This window comes from Lissotriton helveticus, chromosome 7, assembly GCF_964261635.1.
Source record: "Lissotriton helveticus chromosome 7, aLisHel1.1, whole genome shotgun sequence".
Taxonomy (NCBI): domain Eukaryota; kingdom Metazoa; phylum Chordata; class Amphibia; order Caudata; family Salamandridae; genus Lissotriton; species Lissotriton helveticus.
The window spans coordinates 938,706,684-938,732,602 of NC_136068.1; the positions used below are offsets into that span (position 1 = coordinate 938,706,684).

The 25,919-nt window shown below is 41.7% G+C and overlaps 1 protein-coding gene across 1 annotated transcript in view; it reads right to left on the minus strand.

Moving 5' to 3' along the window:
• The window catches only part of LOC144769425 (START domain-containing protein 10-like), a 323,191-nt gene that overhangs the window by 90,583 nt on the left and 206,689 nt on the right, over positions 1-25,919 (minus strand). The window contains exons 2-3 of the mRNA XM_078653520.1: positions 3,883-4,030; positions 2,512-2,615 (exon numbers count right to left, since the gene is read on the minus strand). Coding sequence (XP_078509646.1) covers positions 2,512-2,615; positions 3,883-4,030 — 252 coding nt within the window. The remainder of the gene's footprint in view (positions 1-2,511; positions 2,616-3,882; positions 4,031-25,919) is intronic.

A 25,919-nucleotide genomic window follows, 5' to 3' on the forward strand; every position in this document is an offset into this window, starting at 1 on the left:
CCGCTACAGAATTAAATTACGCAAAAATTAAAAAAACAAAATTCATTAATTAAAATTAATTATAACGTAAATACACACTTTTCACACATATAATAACATAACAAACACTATAAAAAATACGATATTATTAAAAATTCGATAACCTATATTATATACTTCGATATTTTAACTTTCTATATTTTTAACATTCGATATTACATTACTTACCTTCAAAACGATATTTTGGATGTCTATATTCTGTTCATTCGATATTTTGTCCAGCCTATATTTTGGACTCGATATTATGTCCATTCGATATTTTGTAGTCGATATTATGTCTGTTTACCGGTGTACACAATGGCAGGCTTTGAGAGTGTAAAATCGAAATTAGCAATGTACTAAAGGAAAATTATGAGATGCAAATGGATTTGTCATTTGCAATGTCAGCTTTGCGACTCACAAGGAAAAATAAAAACCAAACAAAGAATTCCTTAAGGAGTAATTTGCATACAGTTTCAAATCAAAATATGTGAATTGTATCAAATGAATCCAACCACTAGCAATAATGAAAGCACTCAAGAGAACAAATCTGTGTCATAAGGCATACTCTAAGTAGATCATCAAAAATACATGTATGTTTTTAAATTTATATTTGATAATGTAGTTTGATCATTTACTTGGAGCATGCCTTATAAATTAAGTAAATTAATGTAATGATTGCTACTGGATGGATTCGTTTGATGCCAATCACATATATTGATTTGAAACTATATTTAAGTTACTCCTTCCGCAGCTCTTCGGTTAGTTCATATAGGGCCATATGTATCAACACATTTCCCCATAGACACAGAATGGGCAAAACCCTTTGATACATCTGGCCCATAGTCTTTACCCAGTGAATCAATGAATAGCCCTATTGTGCTTCCAGTGTTTATCACAGGGAAACATCTAACAAGGATATAAATCAATGATGAGTGACTGTTACTATGATCGCAAACCATTGATGGAATACAGACACCGGAAGGTTTCCCCCCTCAGCCCCCAAAAATAAAAAGGACCAAAATAATATGTGTTTTTGGAAAATGTTAAGTTGATATAGGAGGACAAATGTTTTACAATTTCTTTCTATATAAAGATGATATGTAAGTGAAAACTCAAAAGCTGTAGCATGTGACTAGGAAGCTTTTTAAGTGCTGGCACATCCAGGGTAAAAGTATGCAAACGTAGTAGACTAAGAATTACTAAAAAGAGAAAGCCTATGAAACATTACTGATGTCATGGTAGCAGCACTCGGGCAATGAGAACATCATTGCAAGGCCATCACTCGTCTCCAGAAGCTGATACAGATGACTCCGAAGCTGCGCTGTTACAGATCCATCACACATTCACCATAACCCAACACACACCTCCTCTGTTAGAAAACACACACACACTCAACATGTACAAAAATTGTACCGTCAACTCGAGACCGAGGTAGGTCAACACAAGCAAAAGGATAAACAATAAAAGCCAGGTCCTACACCCAGTGTGAAATGGAAGAACTAAACATGATGAAACAATTTCTAAGTGAGGTTGAAGACAGAGAAAGGTGAGAAAACATGCCCTACAAAGGAATGGGAGAAACATAAGGACTTATACAGAAAAATCTAAGTGGAAGTCTACATGGAACTAAACTTTCTGTTTAGTAGGTATCATATCCTAATACTGGTGTTCAAATAAAAATTATTCTGGCAAGGTTACGTACAGTATATAAATTTGAGACGCTGCAAATTTTGCACTATCCTGCCTGTGCCAAAATTTCCATCAAAACTGTGATTTGCTGGTGATTTTAGACACCAGATTTCTTTTTGTGGTAGAATTGTTATGCATAAGAACATTTTGTGGGTTGTTTCTCTTGCAAAGGGTACAGTGTGCACATTCTTTATCCAATTTTCTTTTTAGACTTGCTATACAAACAAACTCAATTTGAAGTGAGAACGAGATGTAGAAAGAGAGAAAGTGAGTTAAATAGATTGAGAGCAAGAGAATGACAATGAAGGAAAGACAAAGACAAAAAGAGAAAGAGAGAGGAGACAACGAGGGAACGAAAGAGAAAGACTGAACGAGAGAAAAAGGTTGAACGAGAAAGAATAGGAGAGAAAGTGAGCAAGAAAGTGGGAGACAGAGATAAAGTGAAGGAGGGAGAAAATAGAAGAGGGAAGGAAAGAACGACAGAATAAAAGAAAAAAGAGCAACAGAGCAAAAGAGAAAACATCTGAGAATGCGGGACAGATGGAAAGAGTCAGACAAGTAAAGACAGAAAGAAATGGAAAGAGTAAAGCAGACAGCATGTTAAAGAAAGGGTAGAGGGACAGAAGGGAGGCAGAGAGGTAAAAAGATAAGGAAAGAGATGGAGAGAGAGTTATAGTGAAAGATAGAGAAGGAGGAGGGAAAAGAAGAGAGACCAAGAGAGTGAAGAGAGGAGTGTGAGAGGAAAAGGAGAGGTAAAGAGGTAGAGAAACAAAGAGTGAAAGGGGGATACATGAAGCTCACCGGATGTTTGACAGAATAATTGATGATCATGTAATCATTTCCAAGTGGTAGCCAGGACCTTAGCGTCACAAAGTCCCTGTTCTTTAGTGGGCTGGGGCACCTCCCTATAGAAAAAAAACACAATAAAAAAGAGCATTAAGCCGTCTTCTATAAATTTGGAGCTATATGATGTGCATTTTTATGTATATCCGATGAGTGTAGAAGGAGCTTGGACCCTGCTTTCTTTAGTAGCAACAGACGTGTCCTCATAGAGAAGAGCCTTTCGTGTGTTAGTGCAGGGAATCGCTCTTCGAGTGAACTGGGCCCTTCTCTACTGCGCTCAGACACTCCTATTCATCCAAGGTGGAAAGGAGGCATTTACATTGTCCTGGTTCTAGATTCATCTCATCTCACCTCTGAAGTTAAAGTCCAGGTCTTGCTGCATCGCCAAGGCAACCCATGCTGAGCTAGCAGTGGTTACAAGGAATGGATAGAGCCTTGGAAAGGCTCACGCTTCGATGCCCAGGCCATGTGAAGCCCCGCCTATGGTAATCCAAGCTTAGCTCGCTATAGACCAAAGCTCTACAGTCTTTGCTCTGGGGAGTCACAGGGCTGCACAGACTCCAATATTTCTCAATTGGAGTCCTCTCTGCTGGAATTGCCATCAAAATGCCATTAGTTCCACTCTCATTGGGACGGCAAAATCTCTTCACCAGTTGCACTGGAACAAAAAATAGGCCCGGGCACCAAAATAACCTTAACAAAGCATATAGTTAAAAAAAGTGGTAATATATGGGAAATAAACAGTAAAAGAAATGGCCAACATGGCCATAAAACCGGCACAAAACTGCTAAAAAAAACTGCTTGTCAAACCAGCCCTTCAGGCATTGCCCCTTTGCCCTGTAGGCCAGTCGGCCCCTGCTCTTCACCATCCCACAGGGGACTGATCTGAGACCACCAACTCCTGTGCTGCAATTCAGTCTCTTAATAGTCAGTGATGCTTTTAGGTCACATCAGGTGATGGTGGCTTTCATCATATCCTTGGTGGTAATTTGATGAGTGGTACCTTCATCTAACGTGGATCAGGGTCACTTTTTACACTAATAGCTTTTCTCGCATTGTGACTCAACGTACCCCAAACAATAAGCAAACGGGCCACCTTTGACATTTCTAAGCAGTGCTCAGCTTGGTTTTTCATAGGTTAATACTACAATAAGACTAAAAGAATTCTAGTTTTATGACAAAGAGCACAGTGATAGTTCTAGTGCTTGACGCCTGTATTCTCTGTAACTATTATTGTGCAATACTCTTCAGCAATGTAGAAGGACATACTCAAGTCTCTTCCAAGGTCTCCCCATCCCTGTATTTTTTATGGGAAGAAAAGAATCTTACAGGAGTAATAACCCACGTCTGCGTTGACTGTTAGCCTCCCAATGTCGTATGTCTCGATCATGTTGGTGTCCCATTTCTTTCGGTAATGAGTGTCGTGAAGGACATCATAGAGGGTCTCTGCAGGTACATCCTTACAGACAATTCGCATCTGCAAAACAGAACAATTGACAGTGAGATGGAGGGACTGGAGCAGCAAGATGGCTGATCATGAAGTACAACACAGAAACAAATTGAACATCCAAAACTTGACTTACTCCACTGTGCACACCACATATCTGTAGTACCCTTAGAATATTTGAAACAAACAGGTCTGGGTGGTTTAGTAACTTAACACAGTGGACTGGCTTTGCAAGGGTGCTATGGTGCCAAAGCCAACAAGGAATATGGCCCTGCTTGTCCCCCGCTGGGTAGAAAAAGACCATCTTAACTGGGGTGTTGTGTGCCCCTCACAACCTGGGAATAGTGACAGGGGCACCAGCAATATCAATCATAACTTGGCCATCGGGCATTGTGAGTTCTACCTGGCGCTAACCATTTCTACAGTCAAACTGCTTCCCAATTAGTGCAATAGATCAGTGGGATAAGAAACCTCTGCAGGATTGTGTGAAGTACCATTTCAAAACGGGTATAAAGTAAAAATATAGGAAGAATGGTACACTCAAGTTGTGCTTTTATGCTCTTCTAGATCAGAGGTTTTGGGAGTAGGTGGGTTATTAGGGCCGAATAGCCCTTGTTCAATATCGACCTGGCAAGCTAAGTGAGAAGAGCGTCAAAGAAAGCCTATTTTTCAGGTCACATCCCAGAACAACCTAGTCAGGTTGACCTTACAGGTGTAAATCAAGATTTCTCAAAGTGAGCTTGTATCACCAATTGGTAATGTGGGTTGAGGTTGGTTTAAAATGTGTTTGAGGGATTGCGGGAATGCAGCAGCACATGCAGTGAACTAAATAGTAATGAATTAAAACTCAGATTATGAAACAATTTAGCAAAACTAAAGAGAGTGAAGTATGAGAAAGTGGTATGTTAGTTGGGGTGGGTTGGTGTACAGCACAACTAATGTTGCTATCTTATTAGGGCCGGTCAAAAGATTCAGTAATTTAAACCAGAGTTTAAACCCTGGTCGCTATGGCACAGAGCAGACAGGCTAAATTTAATGAAAATTTGTAAAGCATTTAGAAGTACCAAAACAGTTAATTTAAAAAACTATAAAAATTCCATTCCAATGTATAAAAAGAGAGAAAATGGCACTATGCAAAATGACACCAAAATGACAGCAATCCAATAAGGGAAACATGAACTATTGATTTTTAAAGATTTAAGTGAAACTGCAACAAGAAAGGGTAAAGCTCCAATTATAGGTAATGCACGCAGTAGACCAAGACCAAGCTTCAATTTCAGGCTGATCACGATGCAGCCTGGGTCAGATCACCAAGTGGATTGGTTCTGGTGAAAGTCTGGAAATCAAAATGTTGAAAAAAGTACCACTGGTCTGGGGGAAATATTTTCAAAAGTTCCCAAACTTTCTTCGTATGCCCAAAAACCCACAGAAGTAGACGTCCAAGCCCCTGTGACCTCAGGGTAAGCATTTATAGACTCAATGTATGGTGTCAGGCAGAGACCAATAGCAGGATCCTGACGAGGCCCAGTCGCTACTTGTCGGCTAGATACGTTAGGAAAAGGGCCTCTATAATTTATTTATTTATTTATTTTCTGACACTTATAGAGCGCGAACAATTACCCTTGGGTGTCTCGGCGCTAGACTGCAGTTATGTCATTCCTTAGAGGTGAGGATGCGGTAGGTGTACTGTATTATTGGTTGAATAACCACGTCTTCAGATATTTCCTAAACTGTAAGAGCGATGGACTGGCTTTGATGTGGTATGGTAGGGTGTTCCAGATTTTGGGGGGCGCAATAAGTTTATTGTGTCCCTGTAGCCACACAGGAGGTCAGCCAACTGACCCTTGGAATCTATTTCTTTGTTGTTGGTACAAGTGGGAGCAGGTCTAGTCCTCCAGGTCTCCTCATAGGTTTCAAATGGCAGAAGCAGTCCTTCCTCCTGTTCTTCCACAGGTCCAGAAAGTGTTCTGAGGAGGTGTGTGGAGTGTGCCACATTTATGCCTGAGACTAGCTGGTGGCTGGGTTGACTCCTGGGTACTCTCTAGCTAATGGGGTAAAAGTTCTTGGGTGCAACCATACCCCCTTTTTCAGTAGTGCTTATTTGCTTCAATGCAAACAGTTACAAAATGCCCTGCACCAGGGCAGAGCCAAGATCGCCAAAGTCTTCGACCACACTAAACTTGGGCTCTGAAGGGTACGGTGGGAAGGGGAGTGGACTATGGAAATTACTAGTGTCCACCCACAACTAATAATAAACACCAGCATGAAGCAAGCCCTGTACCCGTAACAACCCTGGAGACAAGGCAAAAGGGGTGTCTCTCAAAAATATATAGCTGGATACACAAGAAGTGTCCTGGCATCCTTTTTTCCCTCCTAAGTTTAGTTTGTGAAAGAGTTACATGTGACTATGCCTCAAATAGAGCTGTCAGGCAGTATTTGACATTGTTGTGACAACAGGATGGCATGCCCCCACCCTTCTTTTGAATTAAAATGAGTCATCCCTGCTCATTCAGCCAGCCTGTCAGTCACAATGACCTATTGTGTAACTCTTGGAAGGAATTTAAAGAGTCATTCACACCTGATTTAGGCCAAATACAAGCTGGGAGAAACTGGTGAGTTAATACAAATTAGCCTCCAGAAAGGGAAAATGTAATTTTTTTAAAGTTACTTTTCCTTAATCTTTACTAAACATCCAACTTCATTATTGAATTGTAATAACTATTAAAAATAGCTGTTTAGTTCTTTTTTTCTAGTTGATCCCATTCCTGAAATACAGAATTAGTATTGTAATATGCCACTGTGAAAATAGCTTTTGGTTCTTGTCATGGTAAGCACATGTTAGCATTAATGTTCTATATGTCGCACACTTAAATCCCATGCACCTTACCTTAAATTGTAGTAAAATTATATTTAAAAAAAAGGCCAGTTTCATGTGTTCTAATGTAAATTATATACCTTGTAATATGCACTAGCCTCCCTGCCATTGACTATGAGTTATGACTTTAGTCATTTCATTCAAGTAAGTTACATTTCATTTAAAGAGTTTCAAGTGTATGCATATAAGCATGTATGCCTAGGGCAAGCTGCACCAAGATGGCAGTGGTAGTGCAATGGGGGTTCTATCTGGTACACCTGTAGAAGTAGCTCATTGCTGTGCAGATGCAGGCAGATTTCATATATCTGACATGTTTTGCATTTTGTATTGTATTGTATTGTAATTGCATTTATATAGCGCTTACTACCCCTGACGAGGCGTCTAAACGCTTTTTCGGGCGGGTAGCACGCTACTCCGGGACCCATAGAGGATTATTGTTGAATTAGTATAGTGAAACATGCAAGTACATTTTAAGTGGTGGGTAGGTTAGTCAGTTATTTGGATTTAGAATGATAGCAGAAGGATAGAGGAGGACAAAGGTTTGTATTTATTTATCGCTTGTTGATGCACGCTATTACACGCTTCTTACCCCCACTGAGACATGGGCATGTGACATGGTCACATGAAACTTTCAATATAACAAGCACACATATATACTTCCAGCAGCATAGTGCATTTACTAATATGCTGATTTTATACATACCTTTTACCAAATATTTATCCACGAACTAGTCAATCAAATGGATGGCTTGGAAAATGAATTGAATTTTAGGTATTTATGCAAATGAAATGTGTTGATATGAAATGTTTGGATATTCTACCCGCTGCTATTGTTTCATTATGTATTATGATGAGTTTATATTGTTACATGATGTATATGATTGTATGTTTGTATCTTACAAGGTTTTTTAAACTGAATAAAGATTTGAATTGAATTGAAATATTTATTCTGAAGGGCCACAACCATTTGTATTTTTGGATAATTGGATCAGTCACAAAATGGTTGAAACCCCCCTTCTTTAGTTCAGTGCCATGGAACAGGCGTTGGACATTTTGGGGTGTATCATGATCACAGGCGCTGTCCCAGCACAGGGTCTAGCGTCTGTTTATTTGTGTTCTAACTTTCATGCAGAGAATTTGGAAATACTCTGAGGTAATACTTGAACTTTAGGGAGAAAAAGTCAGAAACGGAGAGCAAATATTGACTCTTTGCGTTTCAGACATGTTCTGACTGATGTACATATATTAATTTGGTAAAATTGCAAGTTATATGTATGGGTTTTAGATGCAAATCACAGATGTTTGGTTCGGCACTGAGCCTACGCAGCTCATCACGATATGGCGCCAGGAACCAATCTCTGTTTGACCACTTCTAGCACAATGGTTTTGGTTACTTCCACGAACTTTTATGTGGTTCACTCTCTTAGATGTGTACTATGAATGATTAGAAACTATACCTCTGTGATAGTGTGCCGTTGACCTAGCTGGCTTGGTAGGAGTGAGGCTGATCTCTGGTTAGGTGACAAAACCTCAAAGAAAGATTCTGAGCGAGGTCAGGCAGAGTTTATGTGGACTCCCCCAGACCAAGGTATAGTGATCCTTGTGGCCATAAGGTTATTAAGCAGGGCACAAGTTTTAAAAAGCAGAAGTGGGTGGACTAACTAATTTAGGCAATATTCAAGCGACATCATGGTGCGTGACATCAGAGTGCATGACATCATGGTGCGTGACATCAGAGTGCATGACATCACAGGGCGTGACTTTATATGTGGCATCATAGGATGTGGCATCAAAACCCATGACCTAGCAGGAAGGGACATCAGAATAAGAGACATGCTATCTTAAGAACTCACACGTATGTTTAGCAAGTTAATAATGAGTATACTTGAGCGCATTATGAGATTTAACAAGTTAGATTTTGCGTTGGGGTTGTTACGTGATGTAACCCCTACACAAAATCTGTGCTTCAATTTATACATTTATTTTTTGGGGAAGTCTGCCAGAACGAAACTGCCAACAAGGAGAAATGTGGCAGTAAATCTGTTCTGCATTTTAAATTATCCTATGGGGTTAAGGTACCTATTTCAGAGATCTTTATGTTCCCAGTTAATCTCAGGGAAGGGAATAATAATAATGCTGAGAGAACTCTGGAGGTTAGCACATTTGCTGGAGAGATCTGTGTTTTGTCTAGTGCCAGTTTTGAATCAAAGTAGCATAGAGGGTTTATGTGTCTCATGCAAAGGACGTCATGTAACATGCATATGACAGATTTTTATTTTATGTAGATAATTAAGTGGGTTATTGCTTTTATCACAGAGATCCTTTTGTTACTTGCAGTTCATCAATTGTAATCCTTCCAACACAGCCCAGTGTGCTATGAAGGACGTGTGACTCCTACACCTTGCACTCTTCACTGTCTTATGTAACACATTATATGATTTATTGTCAATGTATAATGTAGACGTGTGATGTTAAGCGCATTGGGATGACTTATCAAAGAAATAAAACAAAATAGTGGTATTGAAATTGTTGTTTGTATAAATACTGGGGCAGACCAGCACATCTGACATTCTTAAAATACATGCATATCTCTTATAGACAGGGACCGAACAAAGTCAAAACCATGCCTCTATTAAGTACTTGTGAAGTAATTACAAGCTGCTTGCCTTTGTTACTGCTCCATTGCATTTGCAGCTGGGTGTGTAGCTTCAGAGAGCTCCCAGCAAGGACACTCAAATAAAAGGAGGCCTCATGGCCTCTTAACTTCGGCCTTTGTTTTGGGCTCTGCTGGAATTTAAAATAACAAAGTCCCCTCCCCGCCTGCACATTGCTGCTTGGAGTGAATCAGACAACGTGCAGGTGCCTCGGAGTATGTCCCGGTCTCTGAAAATTACACCAGTACAAGGTCTACATATTTCAATGGGGCCCAACTTCTTGGCAAGATGGATGGCGGCCACCTATGAAAATAGTGGGTGGACGCTATCTACCTATGTGTACCCCAGGCTTGTGCCCTGTTTTTGATTGAATTGCAACAGAGCTGCTATGAACTTATGCTAAGTTTGAGCTGTGATTTAGAAACCCCTCATCATACCAGCGTGGTAACTGGTATATGCGTTGCAGACACCTTAAGCGGCTCTCCTTCAGGCTACTGAGAAATACACCTGATGAGAACCAGACTGCTGACATATCATGGATGGGCATGCTGGTTTCCATGTTGCAAGGCCCTTGTCCAGGTGTCAACTTCCACCTCACTTCCCATTGCCGCTGTCAGTGCTGCCAATTAAAGTATCAACACAGCTACTACCCATCACACTCCTACAAGTGTGACAAACAATTCAGACTATTCCAGGGCCCCAAATCTATCTAATGGCTTTGGCTGCAGGTATTAGAAATGTTTAATGTACGTTGAATTAATAAACAACTGTTGTTGTGCTAGTCTCCAAATTAGACAAACAATGCTACCATATGGCAGATTGTCATACGTGCCGGTGTTGCTAAGTAAGTGCTGGTGCCGAGCACTGGAAACAACTGGCTCAAACTAAACACTGCACTGATGCCAAGATCAGCCATTTATTCGTCAAACTTTTTTTTGTTAAATAATTTTTATTGGAGATAAATAACACAGGAATACAAATATAATTATTCAGTACCAATGCAGGAAAAAGTATACAAGTATATATACAAACCATCCATGGACTAAGTGAGTAAAAGATAAAAACAGATTATATAACTCTTATATTACTAGTCCTAAACAAAGATTATGCAGCAAAATACATAATAAGAGTAAAAGTAGGACGTAAAACATTAGTATTGGTGTACAAGGAACCTGCGAGAAGTAGGAAAAGGCAAACAGTATTTAAGAAAGGAAATTGAAATTTGTTATATAAAAAGATAGAGGGAGAGAGAAAATAGAGAAAAGAAGATAGAGAAAGAAAAAGAAAAAGGAGAAAAGAAGGAGAATAAAATAAGAAACTATAAAGAAGGTGAATCCGATGATAGAAAAGTAGTGAATGGTAGCCACAGTAAATCAGATTTAATTTGTAGATATATTGAAGCATGGGGCACAGAAGCAATTCTATGTTCATCACACATTAAATTCCACCAAAGTAAAAAAGATAATTTAGAGTTGTCTTTCCAACATGTAAATAGATCAAATAAAATTGATTTAAATGTAATTTGATCAAAGTCAGGCGACATAGTACCTAAAAATACATTGTGAATGTTAAATTGAACCTTATGAGAAACAATCGATACACATTTTGACCAAACAGCTTTACAAAAATCATGTACCTTAGGACAATAGAACAATAAGTGCAATAAAGAACCTTCAGCAGTAAAACATGACCAACAAGATGAGGAGACTGATTGGTTGAACTTATGTAAAAGAAGGGGAGTAATAACAACTCTATTATAAATAAAGTATAAGGATTGTGTGATATTTGCAGCTTTGGATGTTTTAAATAGTTTTTGCCAAAATTTGTCCCACTGAGATACAGGTAATGTTTGAGACAGGTCATGTTCCCATTCTAGTTCAATATTAGATTTATTCCGTGTGTATATAGGTGTGGATAAAGTTTTATAAACAAATGAGGCACTGGGAATAGTGTCAGAAGAAATTTGGTACAAGGGAGTATCAGGAATGAAGGAAGTTGGAAATGGTTGAGATTTGAAATTCTGTAAACATGTCTGTAGTATCGGGGTTAAAATGTTATACTGTTGAATAAAAGAATCAGGTAGGTTAAAGATCACTTGCAGATGATGGAAAGGTAAGATCACATTATTGACAATCATTTGATTAACATAAAAAACACCCTTTACTTTCCAGTGTTTGTAATAAAATGATTTGTGACGAAATTTGATGTGTTTATTAAACCACAGTGAAGAGGCAAGGAAAAATCGATATTTATCAAACTTCTTAAAGAAAAGTGTATGTAGCAGATAATGAGAATATTTCTTAATATGATATTTGGAGATAAAAGTACAATTTGTCATATATACAATATCCTTAAATAAAAAATCATTTAATAATGAATATTCAACATTGACCCAAGAAGGTTTAGGTAAGTCCTGATATTTTTTGGAGAAAGCAAAAAATTGACGGATCAGAAAAGCATCGTGATACAATTTAAAATCAGGAAATCTTACACCCCCCTCAGTCTTGGGACGAAGTAATTTGGACATGGCAATACGTGCACGTTTATTATTCCACAGATACTTAATACATAAAGAATTAACCTGTGTAAAATAATATTTGGGGATTTTGAATGGTAACATTAACAATGTGAACAGTACTTAGGGAGCAATCATCATTTTAATTGTATCTAGTCTGCCCCACCATGAAAAAAATAAAGGTGACCAAGAGTTCAACAAATTGGTAATTTTAAGTTTTAAAGCAGTAAAATTATGTGATAGAGTATCACGTATGTTAGAGGAGAACCATGTGCCTAGGTATTTAATTTTTTGAGGCCACCATGTAACATTGGTAGAATCAAACATATATCTATAACATGAGGGGTTTAAGGGCAAAATCTCAGTCTTGGAGAAATTTAATTTATAACCTGAGAAAGTAGAGAATAATGAGATTTCATGTAAAAATGGGGGTAAAGAAGAGGCAGGATTGGACATATAAATAAGAACATCAACTGCATATGCAGAAAGTTTAATTTGGTGTGATTTTAGGGTAAACCCAGTAATAAGGGGGTTGCTTCTAATGCGTTCGAGAAAGGGTTCCATACATCATAGGAAAAGTAGCGGGGAGAGGGGGCAACTATTGTTCAAACTTTAACCAGCATTCATCCACCAAACTAAGAACAAAGCTACGGCTCTGGTTCCACAGCAGGGACCAACTGGGCAAAGTTTACATGTGCATCAGAGAGAGAGCGGGAGACAGAACCTGGTGCTGTAAGAGTGAGTTGAGTTGTGCGCAGGATAACGGGTGAGAAAAGACTGTTTAGAACATCAGAACTCTGAAATTCAAAAAGAAAAAAAGATATGAGAGGAGTCTGTACTTCCAGTTAGTTCCGTTCCGACCACTAGGGGGACAACATTTTGGCTCAAGCATCAGAATGCACCCGGGGTACCTGCACAAATGATCCAGGAGAGATTGTGGGAGTGGGCATTTGATGCAGAGACAGGGACCCAATCAAAGCATGGAGTTTCATTCGCTATCAGCAACAACACACTTTTGATTACCATGAAGAATTTGCATAGATACCTACATCTACAACATTAAATGTATAATATTATGTTCTTGGTAGAACAAAGGACATGTTCTTTTTCACATAGGGAGAGGTTGGTCAATTATACATTGCATGCTATTGGCCCAAAACTGAGCTCCGAATCACTAACTTCACATTATCTCCCACAGTAAGCCTTGGATAACTTGGCCTTGCTACTGTGAGAATCAGGTGTTAAAAGGATGATCTTGGTACTCAGCAGTGGGGGCAGGGGTGGGGTGGGGAAGGAGTGGGGGGAAGTTGACAGATGACAGAATAGGTTTTGTTCAATAAATAAATAATACCGATTCCGTTGTCTGTTGACTTCCCCCACGTCGCACCCTGCCCCGACTCACTGCGATTACCTGTGCCGCTGGTATTGCTTTGGATCCAGCTGTAGACCAGACCCTGGGTCATTAGTAATAAAACACCCCAATTTACACAGTTGGTACATAGTAACCAATGTGTGACTGGGGACACTGGAACTAGTTCCCACAGATTCCTATAACCAACTGTGAGTCTTTCCTTAAAAGTAAGAATGTAGTTTGCATGGTGGAGTACAGAGGCCAACCCAGCAAGCCAATTCTCATTCCTACTTTGTATTTAAATGCTCCTATTGAAATCTATGTTACGTCCCACAAAATATGTCCTTACAGGAATCACCTGAATGCCTGCACATTGGAAGCTGTTCTTGCCTTCCAAGGATACTGTCTGAGGACAGCCAAGGCCGGCAGTGGGAGTAAATGCAGGGCGGTGACGTGGGGAGGGGGAGGGGCAGGATGGGGGGTAGTAATGTATGGATTACGGAGTTTTACAGGTAAGTAAACATTTAAATAAATAAAACGAATTTCGTTGCGCGCACTGCATCGCATTTTGGGATGCAGTGTACTCAACGAAATTTGTTTTATTTATTTAAATGTTTACTTACCTGTAAAACTCCGTAATCCATACATTACTACCCCCCACCCTGCCCCTCCCGCTCCCCACGTCACCACCCTGCATTTACTCCCACTGCTGGCCGCGGCTGTCTGAGGAGTGAAAGAACAATCCAATCTGACTGGCTAGGCTACTGAAATGGCAGGAATGCGCTGGACACTGATTGGCAGTGGATATTATCTGTCCAGATATCTAATTTTAGAGACTGAAGCTGGAGCTTTCCTGCAGCTCACTGAACACCATTTGGACTGAGGACCAGGCTGGGTGGACCTCTTGCTTGGTCACAATTTCTCCTGAGTAGCACATTGTATATGACCTGCTGAAACTCTACTGGCCTGCACTGCTGCTGATCTTCCCTACATTGGATCCCCTCTGCCCGCCCAAGGAGTACTTCAGTACTGTTGAACCCCTGAGCCCATTTAACCCCTCACCACGTTATATAAGGGTAGAGCTACTGAAGATTCAGCCTCAATGTCATCAATATTCACGGACATCTGTTGTGCCTGTGCTGGCACAGGTCAGTTTGCAGAATATTTCTGTGCTGCGTTTAAGGATGCATACTGATGGTAATTTCTATGGAATGCATAATGCTGCACAATGCATTTTGCAATCCTGTTGAACGTACAGAGGAACACATTTCATGAAATGTCCCCCTAATGCCCATTTGCTGGGAAAAGTAGATGCATGCAAGCTAGTGGAGTAATTAGCAGTACGTGTTCAGATTTCAGTTTTGATTGGACATGTCTTCCTAGAGAAAGAGCTATGCACAGAGGCAGTGACACACTTAGCTGGTAGAGGGTGTTTCTGTCTCCTTAGTAAGCAGTTATTACCTCATCCATGAGAGTTTAATGAAATATGAAACACGCAGTTCTACTTTCTCCAAAGTTGCATTGATAGGTGGTCCACCATTGGCTCCAGGGTTGTCTCCGCGGTTGGAAGCAGGAGAGTGCATGACACGGGGTAGGCTCTGTGTAGATATTTGAATTGTATGAGGCCGAATCGGGCAGCTATGGTTATGTTCCTAGGGGAGCTTAGGGATTTCCGCCAGTCATCATTGCCTATCTGTTCTAGGTCTCTCGTCCAGGTAGCCCTAATGTCAGGAAAGGAATCTGGTATGTGTTTGGCCAGAGATTTGTATATTGCAGACAATTTGTGTTGGAGGGGGGTAATGAGTACGTGGGCCTCTATGGAGCTGAAATTGGGGAGCTCCTACAGGTTTGAATTGAAGGGTTGTAGGGCAGGTCTGATTTGCAAATAGCGATAACATTGAGATGTATGCCAATCGTAGTAAGCTTGCTAGCTCGAGAAGGACTTCATTGTCATTCCTATCATAAAATGTTCCAGTGCAGAGATTCCAATGAGGTTCCACCCTCTATGAGATGACACCTGCGGGTGCCGGCGACTAATCCATAGTGGTGTTTTCCCAGTAAGGTGCTTGCTCCAGCCCTGATCGTGCAGAGCATCATTCAAGATGTGGTAAACTGCCTACATTGTGGGGGCACTGCGTCAGGGGATCAGTGCTTCCAAATAGGTAGTGTGGGATCAGTGCCCCCTTAACAGTTGTATTTTGGTACTTTTCTCCCCTAAATCTACATTTCCCACAGTTAATGGACATTTTCCTGTATGAATTGCAAGAGTGTGGTGCTTGCCAAAAATCTGTAATTTTGATTTGTGCTATATCAGAAGTTACCATACATAATTAAATTAACCAAGCCAGTTGTAATGAGTCCAGTGACAGCATAAGTGGGAGGTATGTATGTCTTGACTGCAAAGATGATTTATGTAAATTTTTAGTCAGTGCATACCAGCTGGTAGGTGTCATAATAAGATGCATCAGATGAATTGCTGGCATGGAAATAATAATTCCTAGATAAGTTCACTGTTTAACAGACAGCAGTGACAGAAATACGCAAAGGAATTTGACCACAATGAGCATTCGTTTGGTGTTTTCTGCATTGAGGAAAAGAGGTAGCAATGATGTTGTGAGATCCACAATCCACTAGGAAATTTTGTGTTGCGGGTAACAGGCAAGAATAGTTGTTAAAAGTTTGGGGCAATGTGGCAAGTACCAATCAATATCCAGCACTCACATAGAACTCAAAGATGTGTGGCTATGGTCGGCATTTCACCCTGGAGTGCAAACTAAGAAAGTCTGAGATTTAGATTAGGGGTAGATTTGTGAAGTAATTCATAAACTATGATTTGAGAATTACAATGATAAGTATGAGGGAAAAGTCTTTACTACCCTCCTTGAGTGCTTTTGGGGGAGAGGGAGAAAGAAGGGTAGCCAACATTCGTTGGAATAGTTTGTGTACAAAGCCTCTTCTATAAAGCACTGTTTCCTTACACAAAATCCAGTAATGAATTTGGAGGAACAACGACTCCTTTTCATAGTCCCAACATAAAGAATCTCCACGTATGAACTGCAGAGGTTTTGTTAAAAGGATTCACCATAGTGGTGGTGAACATTCAAGGGTACTAGCAAAGGTAAGTAAATCAACCCACAATCATAGTTCACAGGAAGTATTTTTTTAAAGTTATGTGGAGTGATAAAAAATGTAATAAAATGAATAACCCCCTGCAATTGTGACAGAGTAGGGGATCGCATATCCACCTTGAATTGAGCTGCCTTATATCACACATGAGCAATTGCCCAGCCAGATTAGCTAGTGGTACAATTTCAAATAGAATGCAGAATCTTGAGTGTCATAGAGACAGTCTTTATGGATCAACTTACATTTGAAAATGTCACATACTAAACCTCAAAAAGAAATGTGTGTTCTCAAACCAGGAATCCATTCAGCTGGCTTACAACCTGAGATATTCACTTCCTTTCTAGAAATCCAAAAGAGAATTTAAAACCACCATTTTCAAAGAAGACTCCGCAGTACACACATCAAAAGGGGATCACTTATTCCACTACCAAGCTCAAGGACCTGGCCTAGATGGACACCACTCAATGAACTAAGCCCTGTTATGGTTTAGACAACGATCATTGCTTGGAATGAGGAGGATCTATTGGATAGCCATGAACAATGGAAAGTAACCCACCACTTGCTATTCTGATTCACCCATTAAAGAACAGCTAACTGGCCTTTACAAAGACGCAAATCAACCAGAGGAGGTCCATGAGAAGTATGGAATTGACATTCATCAATGTAAATACTTCATTATATTTGAGTTTCTTGGTGGAGCAAACAACCTTTAGGCTGATTTCAGACTCCACTCCTACTTTCCATTGCTATGCTGTAATTCATCCTTCAATAATTCTATGTGAGAATCGTATCCTCTTTTTCTTAGACAATTAAAAAATGAGATAGTCGATGGCAGTGATTTATAAATGGTCTTCTTCTTCTGCCAGTCATGATTGCGAAACTAGGTCTCGATTTGCGACCTGCTACGTCAGGTCTCTGTTTAATTAGAATTTCGACATTCTCAAGCAAAGTTTACTAGAGATCTGGGGAGCAGGCTCTACATCTTGAGCTGATCGAAAGTCAGTGCCTTTTAGATCGGGGAGTGCGGGGGTCAGGAAAAAGCTGCCCGCCAGTTATGGTGAAAGTGTAGGTCGAATTCTAGGTCATCGGATGTAACTATGGCGTTTTGCATACTATTTCACAGGCTATTGCCAAGCACTTCTCATCCTTCTAACAGGATGTTTATTTCCAGCCCCAATTAATTAGACAGTCTGACCTTGTGGAAAATCTACAGGACTGTAGTCTACCTCGCCTAGAAGATGGCCAGGTATCGGAACTACAGAAAGCTATTTTTGTGGGAGAAGTAGAGGCTGCTATTAAAGCTCTGCCTTCTAGATAAGCTGCCAGTAAAGACTCAATTCAAATTGAATTTCATAAAACATTTATTGATATCATATTATCCAAATGTATTAACTTGATGGAGCATATTGACAAGGGGGAAAGGTACCTGCTACATACAATCTCAATAACATTGCTGTGTTTCTGAAGGCTCATACCGACCTAACTGAGTAATTCGGATGTGCATGTTTTTGCAAAGATACTAGCCACCCAGATGTCCCCCAATGCAAGATCTGGTCTTGCCTCAACAACACGGATTTATACCTGGTAGGGATACTACAAGTCACACTAACTGGCAATTGCTGCAAACAGTGGGTTTTTTGTTGTTGTTGTTTTTTTTTTATATAGTGTAAACTAGAGCTGAAGATATCAGGTATCAGAGCGCTTTAAATAAGCACCAGTTTCGTTACAGATGGACACATTCATTTTCTTTTTGTTGGGAACGGGGAGATTAAGTAATTTGCCCAGAGTCACAGAAAGTTGAGCGTTGTTGCCGAGACTCGAACCCGGTTCGACAGCTCTAGCCGCCATAAGGCTACATCCTCTCCCTTTTCTTGCTGCAAGAATGGATGAAAGGATTGGTATGATCCTATTTGATGCTGAGAAGGCTTTTGATCAGGTAGAGTGGGACTGTCTTTAGGTAACCTGTTTTTTTTGGCTTTGTGGACAGATTCACTAAATGGGCACAATCCCTCTGTAGGAATCCTATGGCCAAGCTGGTGTATGTAGGTAACTGCCTATTACCTATTAAGATCTTTAGGGGCACTCGTCAGGGGTGTCCACTCTCCCCTCTCCTATTTGCCTTGTACATTTAGACGTACCCGAGCCTCTCATACTGAATGAAGGAATCCAGTGAGTGATATCTGGTGGCTGTGAGCTCAAAATTACAGCTTAAGTTAGTGAGGTCGCTATCTTTACAATGAATCCACTGAATGCTAATGGCCAAATAACAAACGAGGCTAATACGTTTTGAGCTTTCTATGGCTATAAGTTAAACCTAGCTAAAACACATGTACTGCTTAATTTTAAATCAGAGGATGTGATTCCTGGAGTAGCAGCAACAGCCACTTACCTACGGGTAAAGCTGAGCAGTCGGGTGGATAACATTTCTAAACTCAACTATGAACCTTTATTGCCTTCAGTAACCTCCAAGCTGCGTTCATTGGATCTACTCCCTATTAGTATAATAGGCTGTTGTAATATTATTAAAATGAAAATTTTGCCAAAGTTCCTGTACTTATTTTGAGCAATTCCACCTCCAGTTCCGGACTCCTTTAAGCTTCTCAAAGATGGCATCAGTAGTTATATAGTGGTCTATAATCGGGCTAGAGGGGCTATTGTTTTTTTTAAACTCCTGTACAAATTGGGGGGCATGAGTTACCCAATTTAAAACTGTACTTTTGGGCAGCATTTGCCAGTTGTATGCGCAGTCTGTTAATTGGAGTGGAGGGGGGAACCAGAACTGTATGTTTTGGGATACCAACTTGCTTTAGGGTCTGACACTAGTTTTTTTACAATAGACTTACAGATCGTAATTATTACAAACAGGTCTGATTTAAAATTATTTGGGACACTGTCAGTATCTGGAGGGAAATGTACTCCAGGTACTCCTTAGTCACGCTGCACGCAAATACGTCACTGTTGGATAATCCAGCATTTCCCGAAATATTTCATGACTCAATGGGCAAGGCTTAGGCAAGGCTAGGGGTGAAGACTATAGGACAGTTGTCTGCTCTCAACAGATTTTACTCATTTGCCATACTCCAGGCTACTTATGATCTTCCTCACTGGTTTTGTTTAAAATATTTACAGCTGCGGGATTACTTTTTATGGGGGTGCAAGGACTCAATAGATCTCGATGTATCATGCATTTTGTTTTACCTTTATAAGGCACCCGGAAAAGCTTCAATCAGTGCATCAGTTTTTTATGAAAAGCACTGAAGATAGTCCACTGCTCGCCTCTAAGTGGAACAGGATGCTTACCTTCTGAGATCTCAGCAGTAGAGATTCAGAGGTCTTTGGAGATTGTTGACTGCTCTGTTCATTTGACGTTTAAAGCTGCAACAGTTTAAGACCATCTGTATGCTTTATTGTACACTTGGATGGATACTAAAATGGCCTGAAAACTATGGTTCCGATAAGACTCAATGTCCTAAGTGCGTCTGCCATTGCCGCAGATATTGTACATAGGTTTGACAGCGGTCCTGCCCTTCAGGAATTTTGGGCAGTTGTGGCCAAACTAGCAACCTGCCGTTTTAGCCATGACCTTCGGCTGTCCACTAGGGAAATCATGTTGAGGTATAACACGAAACACAATCTTAGTTCTAGATTACTGATGTTGATTATAATTGTTTATGCCCGGATATGTATAGCGAGGTCATGGGTATCCGCTTCACCCCCGGAGGTGGTTGAGTGGTGGGCAATTATTCACCAAATATATGAATGTGAGCTAGCACTTGCTAAGCCTAGCTTCTAGCCATAAAACGTTTTGAAAGAATCTGAGCCGGTCTTAATTGGTACTAAAATTCAGGGGCATATTATCAAGGGGGTTTATCTCCGCTTTTTTGGCTTTAAAAGCCAAGAAAGCGGAGATACAATTATCTCCCTATTACCAAGCTGTCGCTAACACCAGTTAGTGACAGCTAATAGGAGATAGCGACCATCTTGGGCCCCGCTTTGCATGTCAGTGATATTTATCACTAATGACATGCAAAGTGGTCGTGCCAAGATGTTAGCGACTGGAAACAGTCGCTAACATCGCTATCTCCTATTACCAACTTTTGGAGAAATTCGCGCTAAGCGCGAATATCTCCAAAAGCTAACACCTGCCCTGAGCAGTTCTTCACCATGTTATCCAATGGGAGGTGGATAACATGGCTAAGAGCATTTGCTCGATAATGCATGAATATCGCTGACTTTTCAGCGATATTCATGCATTGCGGCCGTTTTTTATCGCATTTGCGATAAACCTTGCTAATAGCAAGGTTTATCTGCGATAAAAATCGCCGATGTGCGGCGATAATTTTTGTCTCTAAACAAGTTAGAGACAAAAATTATCGCTAGTTGTTGGTAATATGCCCCTCAGTCTATAATCCAACTGTAGGTATGAAAATTGCATATGATGCTACCATCCCAAGTGTTCGGAAGTAGGTTTATATGTTGTTTTTGTTTATTCTCGGTTATGTTGCTTCTTATACGTTTCTTTTTGTATTCTAACTACGTTCTTTTGGTTCTGTTTTTGGTTATTGTATGCCTGTTACAGGTCTGTGATACAATTATTGTGATCATGTCTGACTCGAAAATAAAATAAAATACAATAAAGAAAGCAAGAAAAACAATCTCTACTGACCTACCTGCAAACTAAAAAGCCCAGAACAAGATTTGTGCCTTCCCGAGGGTAAAACGTAAAAGCAGGGGAGGAAGAGACTCCCACTGTGCATAACTCCACTCTCAGGCATTCCTCCTCCTCTAAAACAAACTCATTTCTGATTGGACTACATTTAGGAAATCCCTGAAGACCTTCCCTTTTCCCCATCAACCGAGCCGAAATAAATAAATAAATAACACTTAGTGGTTTAATAAAAGAGAACATGGGAAACGGATCATTAGTTGAAATGTTTTTCCTCTATACAACATGTATATTTCAGATTCTTGACTAAAAAAGCCAAACTTTTTAAAAATGTTTACTTCAAACATAAACCTCAATCTGTCCTCCAACTGTCCCATCAGTTGCTTTAGGCACCCGCCGGTGGTGCTGTCTCCAACGGTGTGTTTTCACATGGCGCCCTACACCTGACTCCTTTAGTGCGGCATACCTTATAAGAAAAACAATAACATAAAATAACTCCTGGACATGCTGCTGGACCCAAATCCCGCTCCGCCCCCAACCCCGGACATTGTTCAGAAGCTGAGAACAGATTTTAGTACAGAATACACAGTACAGAGTCACACACGCTTCCGCTGGAACAATAGTGCAGACTGTGCAGCCAATATAGATCACAGGCAATATTTATTTTTTTGTGCAAGGCAGCCTGGGCATAATCAGCCATGGCAACTCCACCTGAGGCAGAGTTTTACTATAGGTGACGAGTCTTAAATCAGAGCAGCTAAGTGTCTGTACTAATTGCAAAGCTCGGCTCCATTTTGATCTGCGTAAGCTCTCTGGTGAGAGGGATAAATCTTGTTTTATTGTATCACCCCCTTCAGGGAGCTGTTTGGCTCGCAGTTATTCATAGCATGTTAATGAGAAAGAAAACACTGTGAAAAATACCCCTGGATCAATAATCTTCACAGGAAGCAAGTCAACAAGACAGGGGAATGAAATGGGGATGGGTAGTGCCTTGAAGTCTAGAAATGTCCAGAATGCTCTCATTTGGGGATACACACAATTCGAAGGGGCTGACATTGAAAATATGCTTGGACATTGGACTCTCGCACATTTCCAGATGTAAGACTCCTTCCCTAAACCTACACTTAAGGTAATGGTGTAAGTCTTGTGCACTTTTTTTCTAAATAATCATTTTTTTTCTCCACTGGGAAATTGTATTTTCTGGAGCAACATCTTGCCCTTCGCCACCATGACATAAATGGGTGTTCACTTCGCAACACCAGACCCACACTAAATCTAAACACAGCATGGGAAGCAGAAGAAAACTCTTCTGTTAAGCAAAAGAGAGGCAACAGCGCAGGTGAAGACAATAGCAGTGCAAGATTCCCTCATAAGAGGGCAGGTGCAGGACATAAAACCGTGACAGTGTATGCAGCAACAGTACAAGGTTATCAGACAAACAGGCTGGTACTGGCCCGTGCAGCTACAGTGTGTGCTTCCCCTCACAAAAAGAATATGTACAGAAAATGTTGCAGCAGTTCCTCAAATCCACAGAGCTATTAGAGTATATGCAGCAGTCAACCACTGCTCCCTCCACCACTCTCACAGGCACACACAGAGGAGAAACTAGAGCCAAATCCCGGGGGGGGGGGCTACTAAACATTTCAGGGGGTGGGGACTGATTCTTCCAGCAATATACAGAGTGGAGATGCAGGGGCTCTAAGTAGGAGTGAAAACACAACAAAGCCATGTTAGCAAGTAAATGGTCTTTTAACCCTTTCGGCGTGGTAAGAATTCCCCCGTGGTGCTGGCGAATTCCACATGTGCGCAAATCGGACGGCCCTCAGCCGTCCGACGCACACACCCACCGTGACGTTGGATGATTGGGGGCCATCCGACGCATGCAACGGGTTAAAGACCTGTGAAGTACTCGGGTGCGGCTGTGTGTGTGCCCGGGAAGCTGTCTCAGCCGGGCTGACACACACGACGGGGGGCTGGACCCCCTTGAGCCCAATGGGCACACACAATAGGTGCACACAGGCTTGTGCAGTTGCAGTGCAAGCTTCACTCTGGGTGTGAAGGTGTGTGTTTTTGGGATGGTGAATAGGTGGCAAATGTGTGTGCTTATGAGTGTCTTATTTGCCTTTGTGGTGAGACTTTGGGGCTCATTAGGATGGCGGTTTTTCCGCATCCTCTGGGCCGGCGGAATCCACCGCCGGCCCGGAGGATGCGAAAAAACCGCAGCGGACCCACCAAAGACCCACCGCCACATTAGGATGGCTGGTGGGTCCTGGTTTCCGTCCGCAGCTTTTCCGCCGCGGTTGGCTTACAACCGCGGCGGAAAAGCTGTAATATGGTGACGGTGTCTCTCAGACACCATCCACCATATTAGGATGCAGAGTAAGAAATGCTTTTACACGGCGGATATTCCGCCGTGTAAAAGCATACGGTGCTTCACTGCGGGTGCCCGTTGCGGGCCCCCTGGGTGAAGGGGGGGTGGGGGGTGCACATGGGGGGTACCTATGGTACCCCCCTGCATATGTATGCAGCAAGCGGCAGGCACCGCGCGGTGCCTGCTGCTTGCTGCATACATATGCAATGTATGCTTTTTTAACATTGCGGCGGGTGCAGCTTGAAGCTGCACCCGCCGCAATGTTAAATATCCAGGATGTGACCGCCAGGGTGGCGGTCACATCCTAATTTGCACGGAGGGACCGCCGCCGCTCATGCGGACGGTCCCTCCTACTCTAGGGTGGCGGACGGACGCAAGTCCGTCCGCCATCCTAATGAGCCCCAATGTGTTCTTCGGTAGCTCTCCTGGGATGAGGTGCTCATCTATGGATTATCCAAGTGTTAGCGCCAGATGGATGGATGCAGAGTACTTGCCTATATATATCGGCTAATCTAACACCCTTTCAGTGAGAGTAGTCAAATGAGTGGAGGGACTAAACAGGTACCTCTCTGAACATGTTAGGCAAATGCTGTATAAAGAAGGGGAGCACTCGATAGAATGACAGGCATAAATGAACCTCTGTGACTCCGAATGGAGACTTTATATCCATGCAGAGCATGTGATATGCATCTGAAGCAGGCCTGAGGCAAAGCAGGCATAGGTGATGGAGCCAGATACTTCTGGGTGATTGGCCCAGTTCATACCCCATTACGACATATTTGGCCCAAGCATGCCAAAGCACCAGAGTTTAACTTGCTACCTAAAATGTGATGACCATGCTACAGTTTACACTTGTAAAGCACTTCTATAATTTAGCTCCTTGGTGCCTTTGCAAGAGAAGGCCAGTCACAAGCGTATCTGCCTGAACGTCCCGACAAGAAAAACCCTAAAGAACACAATGCCACTTTTTACCCTTTCGAGTTCAACAAAGTGAATAGCACGGGTTATTAACAGCATGTGTAAATCACTGCCTGTAGGCAATTAACTTCAAATGCACTATACAAATAATGTCTATTTTATAGGTCAGAATGCACTTCACTGCTCAGTACTGGAGACAACTGTTATTATTACATTTGTCTCTAGAACCGAGGAATAAGGTGCATTCAACATGTGGGCTCCTACCCTAGGTGCCTGCCTTCAAACAACTGGCAGAAAGGATTTGTAAGAGGGAAAAAGAAGCAACATTATTTTTAAGTCTGAAAGTCAGGACTGTGGTCTTAAGAGGTGTGCACAGAAATATGGATAGCTGTAAGCACGTTACCTACGTTCCTCTATCAAACCTAAACAAGCATTCCTGTTGGGGATGGCTCCGGAGTTCCACGCCTCCGGATACCCGTCACAACTCTTGGCCCCGCCCACCTCCTCGGCAGCCCGGCAGAGAAAACGGCAGAGAAACGCAGCAGCCGCGGTTATGGCGTTTCGGCGTCTTTGATGTTTGATGTTCTCGAACTGCGAGAAATACCGCGGTTCATTGTTCTCTCGGGTCTGTGTATTTAAGAAACCGTAAAAAATGTATTAGGATGCTTCCTTTGCCTCGTCCCTACATCGCTCGAATTTTCACCTCCGATGTGATGCTGTGGTGTCTTGCTGTGGGATTTCATTGAGCTTGGGACTGTAGCTACGTGGTCACGCCCTTGATGTATCACTGTGGAGTTTTGCTGAGGGAAATTGCTGAATTTGGAACTGCAACCACGCACGCACGCACGCAGGGTGAGAAGTCCACATCACTTCTGCGCAGCCACTTAAAGGAGGGAAGGAGGAAGGCTTTTCTCTCATTGGAAATATAAGAAGTGAGGCAGCCCTTCTTCATTATTGCGACCTGCATCATGTTTTCCGCACCTCCTGCGTACCTCCTGCAAGCCAAAGGTGCGGTGAGGTGAGGGGTAGCATTAACTCCTTCCATGCTGGTGACGAACTCCAGCCGTCACGCTCCACGGTGCTCGTGTGCTGATGACGGCTGGGGTTCGTCACGGCCCCGCCCTGTTCGTGCGGCTGCCGCACACGGGGGGAATCGCGGCCGCACGGAAGGGGTTAAAAAACTGTTTGCTGTTTGCTGCTTCCTGCGTGCTTCCTGCGTGCTGTTGTAATCACAATTCGCAGTATCCGCTTTAATTTAAGATCCTTTTTTCTTGAACCCCGTGGGGCAGCATGGGGAGACAATTAAAAGATAATGAAGATAGCGAGGAGGCAAGTAAAACTGCGAAAATGGAGTTAACTGCTCGGCTTAAAAGAAAAACACGTCTAGCCCTTGCTAGAAAAGCAGCACGGCTTGCCGCCAAAGAAAGGGAGAAGGCTAAGAAA